General features: G+C 39.0%; 1 protein-coding gene across 2 annotated transcripts in view; it reads right to left on the reverse strand.

Annotated features, from left to right (window-relative positions):
- SLC39A9 (solute carrier family 39 member 9) overlaps positions 1-16,575 on the reverse strand; it is a 55,390-nt gene extending 38,815 nt beyond the window's left edge. For both annotated transcript variants that reach the window (XM_028098017.2, XM_028098009.2), the window contains exon 1: positions 15,816-16,575. In XM_028098017.2, coding sequence (XP_027953818.1) covers positions 15,816-15,911 — 96 coding nt within the window. In that variant the 5' untranslated portion in view covers positions 15,912-16,575. The remainder of the gene's footprint in view (positions 1-15,815) is intronic.
- Positions 16,576-16,618: the final 43 nt, after the last annotated feature.

Here is a 16,618-nt window from a genome sequence, read left to right on the forward strand (position 1 = left end):
ATCTCTGAAGAGCCATCCAGCTTCAGAGCCAGGTGAGCTGAGGCCTCTACTGTACCAAATTACAGTTCAACTTCTCCATCTGCTTAATTCTACTCATTCTTTCCCAGGTGTTATTCCCAAGAGCACTCCCCAATAAACTTCCTGCGTGCAAATCTCCTTCTCAGAGTCTGTTTTCTGGGGAACCTGACCTAAGATACTGATAAAGGGCTTGTGAAATATAAAGAACTTCCACAACTCAGTAAGAGGCAAAAACAAACAAAAAAACCCACACAACAAAAAATGGGTAAAATATTGAATAGGTACTTCACCAAAGATATATGAATGTCCAATACGCCCATGAAAAGATGCTCAGCATCTTTACTCACCAGGAAAATGCAAATCTAAACTACAAGATACCTCCTTACACCCACTAGAATGGCTCAGATTAAAGACTGACGACACTAAATGATGGCGAAGATACAGAGCAAGTGGAGCTCTTGTGCACTGCTGCTGGGACCATAAAATGGTACAACCACTTTGGAAAACTATTAAGCCTCTTATCAAGTTATTCTGCTATCAATAATAACTTGGTAAGTTATTCTCTTATCAGCAATTCCACTTTTGGTATTTTCCAAGAGAAATAAAAATGTATGTTCACAAAAACACTTGTACAAGAATGTTCATGGGAGCTTTATCAATAATAGGCACAATTTGATCAGAGGTCCATCAAGAGGAGAATGTATAAACAAACTGTGGTATACTCATACAATGGAATACTACTCAGTAACAAAAAGGAATAAACTACTGCTACAGACAGCAACCTGATGAAGTTCAAAAACATTATTCTGATGTTTAAATGAAAGAAGCCTTACACAAAAGAGTTACTTACTGTCTGAGTCCATTTATATGAAGTTTAAAAGCAGTCCAAACTAACCCTTGGCAAGAGAAATCAGAACAGTGGCTGCCTCCAGCAGAAGGGGTTAGTGTGAGAACATAGTGGCAGGAGAGATTAACATTAACTAGAAAATGGCACGAGGTTATTTTTTTTAGGATGATGGAAATGTTCTAAATCTTGACTGGGACATGACGGACAATTGTATACATCTGTTAAAGTTCATCAAACTGCATTAAGATAGGTGCCTTTTACTCTACAAAATTACGTATCTATAAAAAATTACCTGGGTACTAATTTACTCTGCCAGGACCCCTGAAAGGATTCATTTTAGAACTATTCAATTGTAACAAAGCTTCTTCATGGCAGCTCTTTGAAACCAAGCTCAGAGTCTATGTAGAATACTAAAAGGCACTTCCAAAATTTTTTCTTAAACAATTCATCTGTCATTCAGACACTCCTTTAAAATCATTCCTCGCAATTTTATGTCAATGACTGCATGGGAAAACCAGTGGTATTCACAATTCTGGGCCAATCCACAAATTCACTAGGCACTGACCAAGTGCTTTAGAATATTCTACATTGGTGTCACGTGAAGTACTATAGAGACAAGATTTAAAAACGAGGAGCAGAGGTGAGTTCTTGAGGCTTGCATTCTACAATTAAGTTGCAGGTGAAGTAGTACCATGCAAAATAACTGAGGGATACATGCCATCCAGAATAACTTAGACATCTATGGGCATTAAGAAAAAAACTTTCAAATCCATGAAGTAAAAAAATAATTCTCCTAAAATGCTGCCTGATCCAAATTTCTAGAAAGACACAGTAAAAATTATTTTTATTTTATTTTATTTCACTAATCTTCAGATTAATAAGAGGGATACTAGCTACCAAAGTTATCAACACAGAATCCAAGTTTAAGAACTGGAAGAAAATGTAAAAAATGATCTTCTTTCAATATACAGATGAAGAATCAAAGGCCAAAGGTGAGAAATAATTTGCTCAAGATCCCATGGCTAGGCTAGTTAGTGGGAGGGACATGATTAGATTTGACAATGTACTCTGTTGCCCTGTAAATTCCAAGACAATGTTCATCACATGGCACAATACATACAATTCCTTATACAAAATTTACCTCTGAAGAAAGGTAACATTCAATCACACTGCCTCTTTAAATAGTGTGAGCCAGCAGAATCCCTAAACAACATCAAAAGAAAAACCAAAACTATAATTAGTTATAATTGTTCTCTATTGACAGTTTCTAAAGCTCCATGGCAAAGTAGGAGAAGGACAATGTACCAAGCTTTTGCTAAGGTTTTATTTCTTCGATGTAGAAGGCTATTCTTCATTCTGAGATTATGTCCTACCTGTTTTTTTGTCTTAAAACGTCCTTTCTTTTAAAAACTGATGGTGACAATAGTTTTCATTTTTAGTGTCCTTACTTGGCAAAATTAAAAGCAATCTTGTGTCAATTTTCCCTAATTTCAAAAATATTACTGGTCTGTGAAACGCAAAAGCCTGGAAAACCCTGACCTTCAGTGTAAACATGAGATCTGTATTATAATACCATAAACAAATTTTGAAACAAAGAATTTGAGAAAATATAAGAAGAGATCAAAGTAAATGTGAGTAAATCATCTGGTTTTATAAAACCTCCTTGGAGGAAAGACAATGTGAGCTAAAGTCACTGCATTATGTTCTAGTTCCTTTTGAAATTAAGCAAAGCACATTTATTTACCAAATGAGGTTAAACATCCACTGAACACTATGTTTGTCCTTACCCCAAAATTCTAAGTTCTGTGAGGGAAGGGGTTTTCGTTTTCAATTAACTGCTCAACGCTCAGCAGTTTATAGGACAGAAACTGGCATATAACAAATGCTCCCTAAATATTTATTGAAAGGATGAATTAAATGCCTAGTACCATGCAAGGTACTAGGGACTTAGTACCCTGCTAAGTACTAAGTACTTAGTACTTAGTACCTTAGTACACTGGCTCTAAAATCAACAGATACACAAATGCAGTGGAATCTCTTTAGGCCTGGGAAATAGGCCTAACATATTCCTTACAAGTGTAACCATATCAAGAATTTTCAGTGGTTAGATGCTTTGGAATTTATGCTTTAGCTCAAGGGGTATTCAAGTACATATAATAAAGAACCATAACGGGATTCCATTAAAGTAAATGTGAAGCAATGCTGTCATTTGTCTCATTAATGCAAATATCTTAAATGACATCTATTTTTTTTCCCAAGGAGCTCAGAATCTTGTTCACTCACTACTTCAACCTTCAACAAGGCAATACAAAGATTATTCATCCTCCATAACTTTTATGGAGCTACGTAAATGTCTACTAACCTTCTCAGGATGACTATACTACAGAGGTAACACTTGTAATGGCAAAAAGAATCAGTTGTCAAAAAGATAAGCATCACTGTCACAGCTTGTGGTTTCCATTTTTATTTTCTAAAAATTTCTTAATTACCTAAATTATTTTAGATGCAATCTGATTTATTTCAAGCACTAGAGATGTGGCTCCATGTTATTTGCATAGCTGTATTTCTTCACACAGCTTCACAACTTGGTATTCAATCTCAAAACTGTGTATATGTCAAAGTTAAAATGCTGACAGGTTCTCTCCTTTGCTTATGGTAGGTCACTAGAAGGATGTATTTGAATGAAGAACTACAAATTCCAAGTGTGGTTCAAGATGAAAATGGAGTACCGAGCAATAGTTTCTGTCAGAGAAATGACATATTTGCTCAAGAGAGGTATGAACTATATGCAATGCCATTGGTTTTACGTTATTTCATTCTATGGTCTCACAGCTGCAACCTGACTGAGCCAAAGGACTGACCAGATGTATTAATTAAAACAGCTTGTATTCAATGCCATTCACTATCAGCGTAAAGCTTTGAAACCAGTTTAATTTTCTTGGCAGACACCAACATAGTTAAATGGTTTTTCTTTCCTTGCTCACAGAAATAATCAATAAATTATTTCATTTGATGAATTATAAGCCAATAATTTAAAAGCTTATAATATTTAAAACAGTTTACTTCAATCCCCCTTGTACCATGCTCATTTTGGTACTGAAAGCATCAACTACAGTTTTCTAAAAAATTAAAGATGCCTCTTTTATTATAAGACTGCTCCCTTCAAAGCTCTAGGCACTAAAGAGATGAAATATCCTAGGGTACAGAGTAACTCTTGTTCAAGCAACAATGGTCATCTCCATCTTCTTAAAACAAACCTACTTCAAGGAGATACTTCCTACTGCAAATTTAACTGCTATATTACCTGCTGTTAATTGTCAGGAATAGGTAATGAAGAAAACTCAAATGTGAACTTTGTTCTTCAAGTCCTGACAACTGAGACAAGCTGCCCAAAAGTTTCCTGCCTCTAAGTTGCAGCAGTGACCGTGAGTAAGTTCAGTGTCCTCCTAAGAAGGGGATACGGCAGACGCTACAATTATCACGCAGGAGCAGGACATCAGCACACTTAGCACAGGGCAAGTCATTATTACTTAGCTCTTAACATCATTAGCAGCACGCAGGAAGGGCTTCTAAGCCCCTCCTTAGCAAGAATAACAAATGAAACCCCAGATACTTGGATAAAAATTCAGCAAACAATCTCCAATAATTTGCCATTTTTCCAGTGGCATATAGGCTTCCCCTTTCCTAATTCATTTGACTTAGAGGTAATAACAAGCAATACTTTATTAATTCCACTTCCTCCAATTTTGGAAAACAAGACTAATTTTTTTTTTTTGAATAAGAGTTTTTTCAAACATAAAAGAACTAAGCCTAATGGAAATCCCATAAGACTGTTCAGTGTGACTACAAAAACAAACACAAAAACCCACTGGGAGAGAACCTGGAAAAACACTGGCAATACATATTATATTATTAATATGTAAGAAGTTTAATTGACCTGAGAAAATTAAAATAATAAAAATACATTTTCCCCAAGGCTCCTGGGAGGCTCACTCAGTTAAGCGTCCAACTCTTGATTTTGGCTCAAGTCATGATCTCAGGGGTGGTGAGATCAAGCCCCACGTGGGACTCATGCAGCGCATGGAGCCTGCCTAAGATTCTCTTTCTCTCCCAGGGCGCCTGGGTGGCTCAGATGGTTAGGCGTCTCCCTTCAGCTCAGGTCATGATCTCCAAGTCCTGGAATCAAGCCCCATGTCGGGCTCCCAGCTCAGACAGACTCCTTGAGTCTGCTTCTGCCTCTCCCCCATTTGTGCTCTCTCTCTCAAATGAATAAAATTCTTAAAAAAAAAAAAAAAAAAGATTCTCTCTCCCTCTGCCCCTCCCCCTAAAAAATTTTTCCTTTATCAAATTAGCAAAGTTTAAAAACTTAACATTAATAGTATTCGATGTTTGTGAGAATACAATGTCATGTGCATTTGTTGGAAAAAATGCATTCAAAAAAACCCTCAGGGTGCCTGGGTGGCTCAGTCATTAAGCGCCTGCCTTTGGCTCAGGTCATGATCCCAGGGTCCTGGGATCGAGCCCCGCATGGGACTCCCCGCTCTGCAGAAAGCCTGCTTCTCCCTCTCCGACTCCCTCTGCTTGTGTTCCCTCTCTCACTGTGTCTCTGTCAAAAAATAAATTTAAAAAATCTTTAAAAAAAAACCCTCATAATACCGATTAAGAACCTTCTGAAGAACATTTATGCCCTTTGATCTTGTCATTCTACTCCTAAGGAAATAATCTGAAATATGTTCATAGCATTAGACACAAAAACATTCATTCAACACTATTATCATGGCAAAAATGTGAGAACAAATTTAAATACATAATAAAAGAGTTTCTATGCATAAAACAACTGAGTGTAATGAAAACATTAAAAAATGCCTAGAACACATTTTTAGCAATAAAAGAAAATGCTTATGTTATACTACCAGGTAAAAGAACGGAGAATGTAAAATTATATATGAAGCACATAATTAACCACGTTAAAAATGCAGACAAATAGAAAAAAAAGAATGGAAAGAAATAAAAAATGTTACTAGCAATTGTCACTGGACAGTGGGATAATAGATGATATTATTTTCCTTTTACAGATTATCGTATTTTCTAAATTTTCACAAAGAGCCTCTATTATACAGCCAAGCTTTTTTTTTTTTTTTAAGATTTTATTTATTTGACAGAGAGAGACACAGTGAGAGAGGGAACACAAGCAGGGAGAGTGGGAGGGGGAGAAGCAGGCCTCCCGCAGAGCAGGGAGCCCGATGCGGGGCTTGATCCCAGGACCCTGTGATCATGACCCGAGCCGAAGGCAGACGCTTAACGACTGAGCCACCCAGGCACCCCACAGCCAAGCTCTAAAAAAAAAAAAAAATTTGTTCATTTATTTAGAGGCTATATAAATAACGGCTTTGAACTTAGTAAACTCAGTTTGAGCTTAGTTTCCTCATCTATAAACAGGACAAGAATTCTTCCCTCTCAACGTTACTGTTAAAATCAACACAAAACTTGACACATAAATTAACACTATAGCTATTATTACTCTTAATTATTGTACTGTGGTCGGATTAGAGCGCACAATGCCCTTAATAATGTATACCTGGAGATGTTTTCCTCTTTATTAAGTGGTTCTAAACAACTGCACTTTGACGTTCTGTAATAATCTGAAATGTTTTCCAGTCTCCCCTTCTTGTCATGTTGTGATGTATTTCCTCTACTTGCTTCCCCCACCCCTTCTAGTTTGCTGTTTCTAGTTTTCAAAGAGCTTAGAAATCAGTCCAGCCCAGAGGTTACAGACTGGCAACTCATAAACACGGGTTGCTTGGCCCACAGAGTGATGTAACAATACTTGATTTAATAGCCAAAATGTAAAATTCAAAACATTTCACGTAAAAACCCTGATTTCCAGCTTCTGAAAAGTAGGATGATTTGGCCACACCAAGACTGAGGTTGTCCAATGACACACATTGTTCAGATGACCACAGTTCTCACCACTCCCTCATGACTCCCAGGCAATGACACTCAAGGTCAGCTACCACATATCGTGGCACTTGAACTGTTTTATCTTACTCCAGGCCTGATTCACTGTTCAGCCTTAGCGGTTATTGACTTTTATGACCCATTACCTAATTGTATTAGGGTCCAATCAAGAAAGAGAAATCATAATTTGAACAGAGGAAGTTTAAAACAGGGGACAGAACTCTAAAGAATGTAAGAATAGCAGATAAAAGGAGTGCCTACTATAGGACTGAGGTAAGAGTGGTCAAAGAAGAGGTCCCAAGTGGGCGGAGACCCACACCCTGCTAGAAAGGGCACGGCTGGGGCTCAAGGAAGAGCAGTAAAAGATTCTGGGACAAATTCTGATGTGTGTGTGTTGGGGGGGTCCCCACACCAAGCAATGCTGGGACACCAGCTGGGTGTACCACAAACCAACTTAATTCTAACACTACCTGCGTGGAGACATCAGATCCCACAGGTTAAGCGTTCAGTCCTATAAGACCGCACCCCACCTTCACGAAAGAGAACATCAACTGCCTCCATTTTGACCTCAACCTTTCTAACTGATCAAGTTCTTCTTTCCAGAACTCTTAACTGTGGCAAAAGACCCTGCAGGCAAAGCATCCCCTGGTGGGAACCAAAACTACCCCCTCGAACAATAAGGGCTGCCCTGAGACAGCAAGACCCTGTATAACTGACTCCAAGGCCATGACTGTCTACTGCCCACCTGCACATACCCACTGAGCTTTGTCCCACATTTTCCTTATCTAAACCTGGAAGTATTTGCAGCACTTTGGAGACTGTCTTTGAGGTGCTAGTCTGCTGTCTTCCCGGTGTTGGCCTCACTGACATAAACTCCTTTCACCATCACTCATCTCTCTGCCTTCGGATTTTGTCAGCAGCAAGTGGCCAAACCTGGTGTGTCTGGGACCCCCTGGAGCCGGGTGCTCTCGTGCCCCTGCGCCCTGGCTACATTCAACACCAGTCCAAGTCCAGGCTGTCACCTATGTTTCTGACTGACCTCCTCTCCTCGGGTTTGATTAATCTGCTACAGTGGATCACAGAACTCAAACATTTTACTTATTAGATTAATTGGTTTATTATAAAAAAGATACAAGCCAGATGGAAGAGACACACAAGGCCAGGTATGGGGAAAGGGCGCAGAGCTTCCAAGCCCTCTCCAGGTGTAAAACTCTCCCAGCACCTCCATGTGTTCATCAACCTAGCAGCTCTCTGATCCCTGTCTTTCTGGGTTTTTATGAAGGCTTCATTACACAGGCAAGATTGAGTAAATCATTGGCATTGGCAATTGATTTAACTTCCGGCCCCTCTCCCTTCCAGGTTGGGAATGACAGTTCCAACCTTCCAATCACATGGTTGGTTCTCCTGGCAACCGGCCTCCAACCTTCGATTACCTAGGGGGCATTCTAAAAATCATTTCATTCACATGGCAAAAGATACCTTTATGGCTCTCATCACTTTGGAAATTCCAAGGGTTTTAGGACCTCTGTGGCAGAAATAGGAAGACCAACTCTTTATTGATTATAAAGCACAATATTAGAGGCAGAGAAGCTTCTGTGGCGCCACATTGGTGGAACTTGCTGGAAATCTGCACTCTTGGCTGTTGGAGAAAGCTGTTCATGCGAAAGTGTCTTTTTTTTTTTTTAAAGATTTTATTTATTTGACAGAGAGATAGAGAGTGAGCACAAGTAGGCAGAGAGGCAGGCAGAGGGAGAGGGAGAAGCAGACTCTCCACTGAGCAGGGAACCCGACGCGGGGCTCCATCCCAGGACCCTGGGATCATGACCTGAGCCAAAGGCAGCTGCTTAACCAACTGAGCCACCCAGGCACCCCATGGGAAAGTGTCTTACTGGAGAGACTCTCCTTTCCTGTAAAACTACCCAAGGCAGGGTGGTGCCAGTGAGAACTACTGACTGCTGGGTGCTGGAGAAGTATGTGTTCAGCAGGAGTCTACAGCTTGAAAACCTGCCTGCAGTGCCGGAGCTGGGCCCTGGAGGGAGAAGCCAAGCTGGAGGCCAGAGAAGCCAAACGTGTATGCTGCAGGAGCCTGCACTGGGGAAGCTGGGCACCGGGGAGGCTGGCTGCCTGTGCCATAAGAATGGTTGCCAGAGTAGTTGCCTAGAAGCAAGCACGGACCAAGAAGGAAAAACCCTTCCTCCTTCTCGCCAGTATTCTCTACTGGGCCAGCTGGCAAAGGAAAAAATACTTAAAGGGCCCATATCCATTTCTGCAGAGTAGTCAATGAAGAGAAAATTTGGAGCTGAGAGGCAATACATTGATAACTGGCACACTAACCTACTAGAATTACAAAAAAAGATACACAGAAGCCAAGTGACAGCCAAGAACAGAAGAGAGCGAGTAAAATGCTTGCTCTTCAGGCTACCTATTTAGCTACTCACAGACTTCTGGTGCTGTAGATTAATGAAGTTTCTGGATGGACAAGTTCTACACAAAAGAGGTGCTACCAATATTCTCCTTCATCTCTATTATAATAACTAATATTTATTAAGTACTTACTATGCCAAGCATGTTCTATTATATCACCTCATATATATCAATTCATTTAATCCTCACAACAATCCTATGAGATAGATACTTCTATTATCTTCACTTTACAAAAGTTCAAGTAATTTGTCCAGGTTCACAACAGGCAGGCAAATGGCAGAGCCACAATCTGAATCTACATAATTTAGCTCCAGAATCTATGCTCTTCTTTTTTCTATATTTAAATTCAATTTCGTTAACACATAGTGTATCATTAGTTTCAGGGGTAGAATTTAGTGATTCATCAGATGCATATAACACCCAGTGCTCATGACATCATGTGCCCTCGTTAATGCCCATCACCCAATTACCCCTTCTCCCCACCTACCTCCCCTCCAGCAACTCTCAGTTTCCTAGAGTTCAGTGCCTCTTACAGTTTGCCTCCCTATTTTCATCTTATTTTTCCTTCTCTTCCCCTATATTCATGTTTTGTTTCTCAAATTCCACATGAGTGAAATCATACGGTATTTGTCTTTCTCTGACTGACTTATTTTTCTTAGCATAATACCCTCTAGGTTCATCCCAGAATCTATACTCTTAAACGCAATGCTAAACTGCTTCACTACAAAATCCATTTCATTGTTTCATTTTTTGCTTTTAGCACCCGTCTTGTTTCCCCAATTTGCCTTTGTCAAATGCAAGAAGAATTAATGAAGGAAATATACAAGGTGCAGAAGCCAGGGTATAATTTTTTGGTTACTAGAAGACCAACCCCCAGAGAAATATAGGGCTTGCAATAGATAGTCTGATGTACTTATCTAGTAGTTAACCCCAAGACGTTATCACTTAAAAATCCATACAATGGGGCAGAAGAATTTCCAGAGCAACCGATACCTATTCCTATTCTATTTTACTCTATTTTATTTCAATAAAATTTCATTCAATATTAGTATTTGAGGAGGATTGAGACTTCTAGAATTCTGTTGTAGGTTTTAAGAAATACCTGTACTTACACTTAGCATTACTACTTGTTACCTGGAATTCCAAACTGAGCTATAGAGGATCTTAAACCTTGTTATCATTCAACAAAGTTGCACTTCTTCTACAACTAAAGGAAAGGTTAAGACTGTCACATACAGGGGCGCCTGGGTGGCTCAGTCGTTAAGCATCTGCCTTCGGCTCAGGTCATGATCCCAGGGTCCTGGGATCAAGCCCCGCATCGGGCTCTCTGCTCGGCGGGAGGCCTGCTTCTCCCTCTCCCACTCCCCCTGCTTGTGTTCCTTCTCTCGCTGTGTCTCTCTCTGTCAAATAAATAAAATCTTAAAAAAAAAAAAAAAAAAAGACTGTCACATACAGAAGCATTCCAGAATCCATTTCAGGTCTTCTTCCCTCAAAAAGGATGTGAATTCTTGAATATCACAATTTAGAACTGTCTTGACTATAAAGACATCAAGTACGAACTGCTTCAGATTCTAACTTGGCAGGTGTCAATTTAAAGGGCATCTAAGACATATTCCACTCTTTCTTACAGGTTTCAGTGCTATTTGAAGATGGTTTACCTCTGTAGTTTCAATTCTGCTACACTGACAAAACACAAGATAGCAGATATACTGTGGAAGGGAGAACGTCAGTGATTAAAGATATTTCTAATTTGGAGAGCTAATGGAGATAATGTTAGTGGTATTAAGACATTCCTAATTTGGGGAGCTAAGGTGCCAATTTAGATCCATGGTATTTTCATTCCTTCTTTACACTGTTCATCAGAAAAAGAAATATCATCTAACAGTCAAGTGCTTTCGATTGGTAATCAAACTGACTTAGTTTCAAATCCCATCTCTGCCAGTGTCTACCATACTCTCTGAGCCGGAGTATGCGCATCTGAAAAGTGAGGTTTAACAGTATCTACCTCACAGTCTCCTCCTGAAGATTTAATAAGACAATGCGCATCAGTGCCTGGCACTACACAGAAGGAGATCAATAAGTTACCTATTATTAATATTATTAAGCAGATAAATTTCAATAACACTTATCCATAGAATATCCTAGGGAAAAGAAAGTTTTTCAGGAAAATATTCAATCAGATTTTATCTAGATTTTATTTGATCCAAATACTTTTATCAAGCAAAGATACTTATGAAACAATAACCTTAAAAGATAATAATCTGAGGAAAGGCAAAATTACTGATTGCTTTCCAGACACGGGTAAATTAGAATGCAAAGTGTAAAATGTTTTAATTTAGAAATGAAATTCCAAACAGACATAACTTTAACATCTATTGCATTATCTGAAGAGAATAAAACATTAACATACCAGACAATGCAAAAGCCCTGAAAAATGCAACTTTGTCACATCTATTTCAAAAAGAACCAATTGTAGGAGAAGAGCATACTGGCCGAACAAATTTGTTCTTCAGACACAAATGTTTGATTTGTTGGTAACTCAAAGCCCCAAAGATATCTATTATTGAATGAGTCAGTTATTACAGTTAGACACAAAACTTTTTAACACATGAAAAACAAGACTTAAAATGAAAATTGATGAAGAAAAGAAAGAATACTAAGAAATACTAAGAAAATACTATACTAAGTATACTAAGAAAATACTAAGAAATACTAAGAAAATACTAAGAAAAATACTATAAGGCAGGGAGACTAGAGGAGAAGGCTTGGTTTCTCCAAATGGAACATTCACAGTGAACAGGAATGCCAACCGCCAAACAAGACCTTTTAGATCCAAAACAAATTGCTGAGAAGTTTCCGGTAACTAGAGAGGGAGATGGAGGAGTTTACCCATTATTAGAATTGTGTTCCAAAATAAAGGCTTAAAAATTTTGAACAAAGTTCTAAAAATGAAAACCTTAAAGTTTTCATAATCATTAAGAACAATCCTCCACATTTTCTAAATTTCTTATTATGTTCTAGAATAGTCTTGTGCTCATATTAATTCATTACATCCTCAAAACAATCCTATAAGGTCATTTAATAGAAGAGATTTTGATGCTAAATAGCTTGCTCAAATAGTGACACTGATTTTGAACCAGACAGTTCCTGGGAAATTAGTGCATTACTAGTATCTTGAATTCTTTATTGAAGTAAGAGCAGCACTACTGTCATCTGCATACCTATGGGTCCATACTATTTTAACACATGAAGAATGTGGCATTATAATCCAAACTGGTCTGCAACAAGGAAAGTATGAAACTGAGACAAAGCCTTCAAAAAATTTTACAGAATATGAATATTACAATTATAGAAGTAACAGACATAGAGGAGTATGTCTATTGAATATAATAACACTACATTTGGGCTTATATTTTGTATGTCTTTTTTTCCATTTCATTTTCTTAGTATTTTTTATAAATATATTCATCTTCAGTGGAATGGAAATTAAACAAAAACAAGAACTAGTCATTTACCAGATAGTTGGAGTAGCACTGCCCTAGAGCTCTGGCACAAACAGCTTGCTCTCTGTTACCAGCTCTGTGGCAAAGTGGAGCTATGCTCAGGTAAGTGACAATCCTCAGATAATCAATGTAAAACCACTTTGGTCATGGTTTACATTTTAACATCACTCATCAATCAGAGCTCTCGCTAAGTGGGGTTAATTCTAGGTAAGTTGTAGGCTCTCAACCTACTTATGTAGCTTTTTCCTTTAGAATCAAAGACAGCTGCTCATTACCAACTGAATCTAACATCATAGGATAGTGCTAAACTAGTGGTTCCAACTCTTTTACCACATGGGACTTCCTTTGTGTAAGGTATGCTTTGGTCTCCTTTCCAAGTTTAGTCTTCCTCATTCCTATATGCTGAAGAAGAGAGCATCTTGATTATCAGTTACTCATAAGTGCTTTCAAGAATCAGAGATTTCTTTTCCTTTGTTTTAGAAATCATTTAGGCATAAAAGTAAAGTCGCCCGGTCAAAAAGCAAGGAAGAAGTTACAAAAGCATCAAGAAAGTTGGTCTGGGAGCAAGGAATGTTGAAGAAAGTGACAGAGAGATCAATGTCACATAAACCTCTTGATGGTCAGATATAGCAGGTAGGCACCAACTGCTAAAGCAATTTTCAGGTTACATAATTTTAACTCATTTCTAAATACTAATCCTGCCATAATTAATGGTTTTTTGAACTTCTATTCCTACTCTGAGAAATTCTGAGGAAAAAAAAGTATTGAGTGACAAAACAGCAGGTAGATTAAGAACATGAATAAACAGCATATCTTTTCATATACATGAAAGTGAACTGCAAAATAAATTAGATTTATTGGTCTTTTTATTTACAATAACACTAGTCCCTAAGAAAAGCCAGATTTCCTTAAAAAGTAGTTCAGTGGGGCGCCTGGGTGGCTCAGTCGTTAAGCAACTGTCTTCAGCTCAGGTCATGATCCCGGAGTCCTGGGATCGAGTCCCACATCGGGCTCCCTGCTTGGCGGGAAGCCTGCTTCTCCCTCTCCCGCTCCCCCTGCTTGTGTTCCCTCTCTGTCAAATAAATAAATAAAATCTTAAAAAAAAAAAAGTGATACCATGATATTCACCTTTGTATAAAAAAAAAAGTAGTTTAGCCAACTGTGCTTCCCAGCCCCCATGAATGAAGTTTCTTTTTACAAATTTATCTCACTAGTTTCATGATACATCAATTTACAATAGTATAATCTGTCTAGAAAAAATGTTTAATTTCTAGAAGACAGAAAACATCGGTTGAATTCTAAAATGTCTAAGTTATATATAACTCATTTTTATTCCAACAGCTCAAAATGCACTGTTCCAGCTGTAATAAACAGGTATTTTGAATGTGATTTATAGCATTTTAAGGGATACAGCTGGAAAAGACCACTTGACCATCAATTCAGACAGCCCTGACATGTCATACTGTTATCTTTATTAATGCCTTGGTTAATTACATCACGCACGTACACATTTGCTCTCAGTGAAAAAGAATATAGCAGATACTTGCATATTACAAAAATCACTCAAGATAGTTCAAGAAAATACTGAAATTGGAAAAGCTCTAAGCATTTTTTTTTAAGATTTTATTTATTTATTTGACAGAGAGAGACACAGCGAGAGAGGGACCACGAGCAAGGGAAGTGGGAGAGGGAGAAGCAGGCTTCCCCCTGAGCAGGGAGCCTGATGTGGGGCTTGATCCCAGGACCCTGGGATCATGACCTGAGCCGAAGGCAGGTGCTTAACGACTGAGCCACCCAGATGCCCCAGTTCTAAGCATTTTATAGAAATAAAAAGTTTTGTTGATTTCTTATTTGAATTATAATTTCTGATAAATGTTCCCTTAACCAGTTTTTAAATATACAAAGCAACTTAACTTCTCACAAATGTCAGCCTTAATAAGGACAATTAAATTCTAATGCAGTTATAAGAAAATACGGTTCATGTCAGAATAAAGCAGGCTCACAAAGTACTGGACAGGTGGCCCAAATAAGTGAGGTAGGCTTCACAGTCGAGGACTGTGACAATCTACGGCTAGTCAGCTCTAGCCAACTATTGCCTTGAGAAAATACAGACAAAAATGAATAACAATAATAAAAATACTCTGCTATCTAACAAAGTAAGTCTGTGGGCTAGTTTTGGTATGACTACCAGTTTGCTCTTTCACGAAGCTCTTTCAGGACTGGCAGTGAAACTGGGCCTATTTTACTGCTGAACCCCAAGATACTCATGAAATCCTGTTCCCTCCAAGTGTAGTATTTTTCTCCCTAAATCTTTTGAGCACTGTGCATGCTGTGAACCCTTTATGAAGAACTTACCTGCATTTTCACTGATCAATGCTTTCATCCCCTAGTTAATGTTTGTTCAAGCAATAACAAATGAACAAACTAAATGTCAAAACATATTAACAAAAAATTCATTTCTAAGCAAAGATTTGAAACAACTTCAAATATCCATTCCAATGCCCTTTCTTTAAAAGAAAATGTGAGTTAAGAACAATCTAATTCAGTTTTTTTCTTATTTTCATTCTAATACAAAAAATTCAAATCACCAGAAAACTTTTTTGGATTCTAATCCAAAAAACTACCTTTCCCCCCAAAAAAACTATGTTTCATTTTCTCAAAAAGAGGAGTTATCATGATTTCTATGCATATGGACAAATAATATTCTCCATTTATGTTTCTTGATAGCAATCTGGAACCTCGATTCCTTGGAACCTCTGGGAATCAAAAGAATGTTATGGTGTCTCTTTCCAGGAAAAAGCACAGAGCCTTAAATTTTTGTGTGCAATTTCACAAGGTTCAGAGTACCCCAGGATCTTCAGTGTATCCACCCACACCAAATTAAGGACTCTAGTGCTTAAAAAGGGGTTCGTTTCTATTATGAAATGCCATACATCTTTTTAAGATAGCCTTCCTTAGTAAGACCTTTAGCTCGGAGATTAATTGGGGAAGGAGCTTCCCTTTACAACTGTCACTACTTCCTAGCAGCCATCCTGACAGCTGACAGAAAATTGAGAACTTCTTACCTCAGAGAAATTAACAGCCAAGGGAACGATTCCAGCCACGTAACATCCCACCAACATAGCCAGAGACAGCAGACTAATGGAGATGAAATCATCCATTCTGTCCTCCTTTATTTACCCACCGCCAGCGGACTACAAATTTTCAGTGGCTTGAAAGGGTCCTTAGGTTCTTAAACGCGTGTGGTGTTCCCAAGAGAACAAGTGGACTTTCCAGCTCTTTCGTCCTCCCCACCAGCAGATGTGTTCACGAAACCCTTCTCTGGAACGCACCTGGAAACAGCCCCTTTTTTCTGATATTAGCACCAGAGAGAACTTTCAGCAATCTCAGCTCCCCGCCCCTGCGTTTTCAGATGTCAGTCACTGGATTCCCTACGGTTAACAGTTAAAGGTATGCGAAAGAGCGATTTCTTCAATGGTCGGAATGGTGGCACAATGGGACCACTCCCTCCACAGACAACGTCCCAGGTGGCAGCAGGAAAAGGAGGAAAACCCAAGCAAACTTGTTCTTTCTCCCGGCGCCCCTATGTCCCTGGGGCAGTCCCCCCCAGGCTGGGACCAGCCCACCAGTCCCAACAAACTCTCCTCCGAGTCTAAAATGGGGAAAGAGTCCTGCAGGTCTCTAACGATGGGCTCAGGGGTTCAGCAGCGAAGCTGATACAAAGCTGTCTCTGCCCTATACCCGATGCTGCCCATATTACTCCACTCCGCGGGGCCTTGACCCGGAGCCACCGATACTACAGCTGCCATGGCCGCCAAGTGGCACCTCTTCATTACATCCACTTCCGGATTGCTTCACCGCCCCCGCC

The sequence above is a fragment of the Eumetopias jubatus genome, unplaced genomic scaffold (assembly GCF_037043125.1).
Source record: "Eumetopias jubatus isolate StellerSeaLion01/CBP00866 unplaced genomic scaffold, mEumJub1_p1.0 scaffold_7, whole genome shotgun sequence".
NCBI lineage: Eukaryota > Metazoa > Chordata > Mammalia > Carnivora > Otariidae > Eumetopias > Eumetopias jubatus.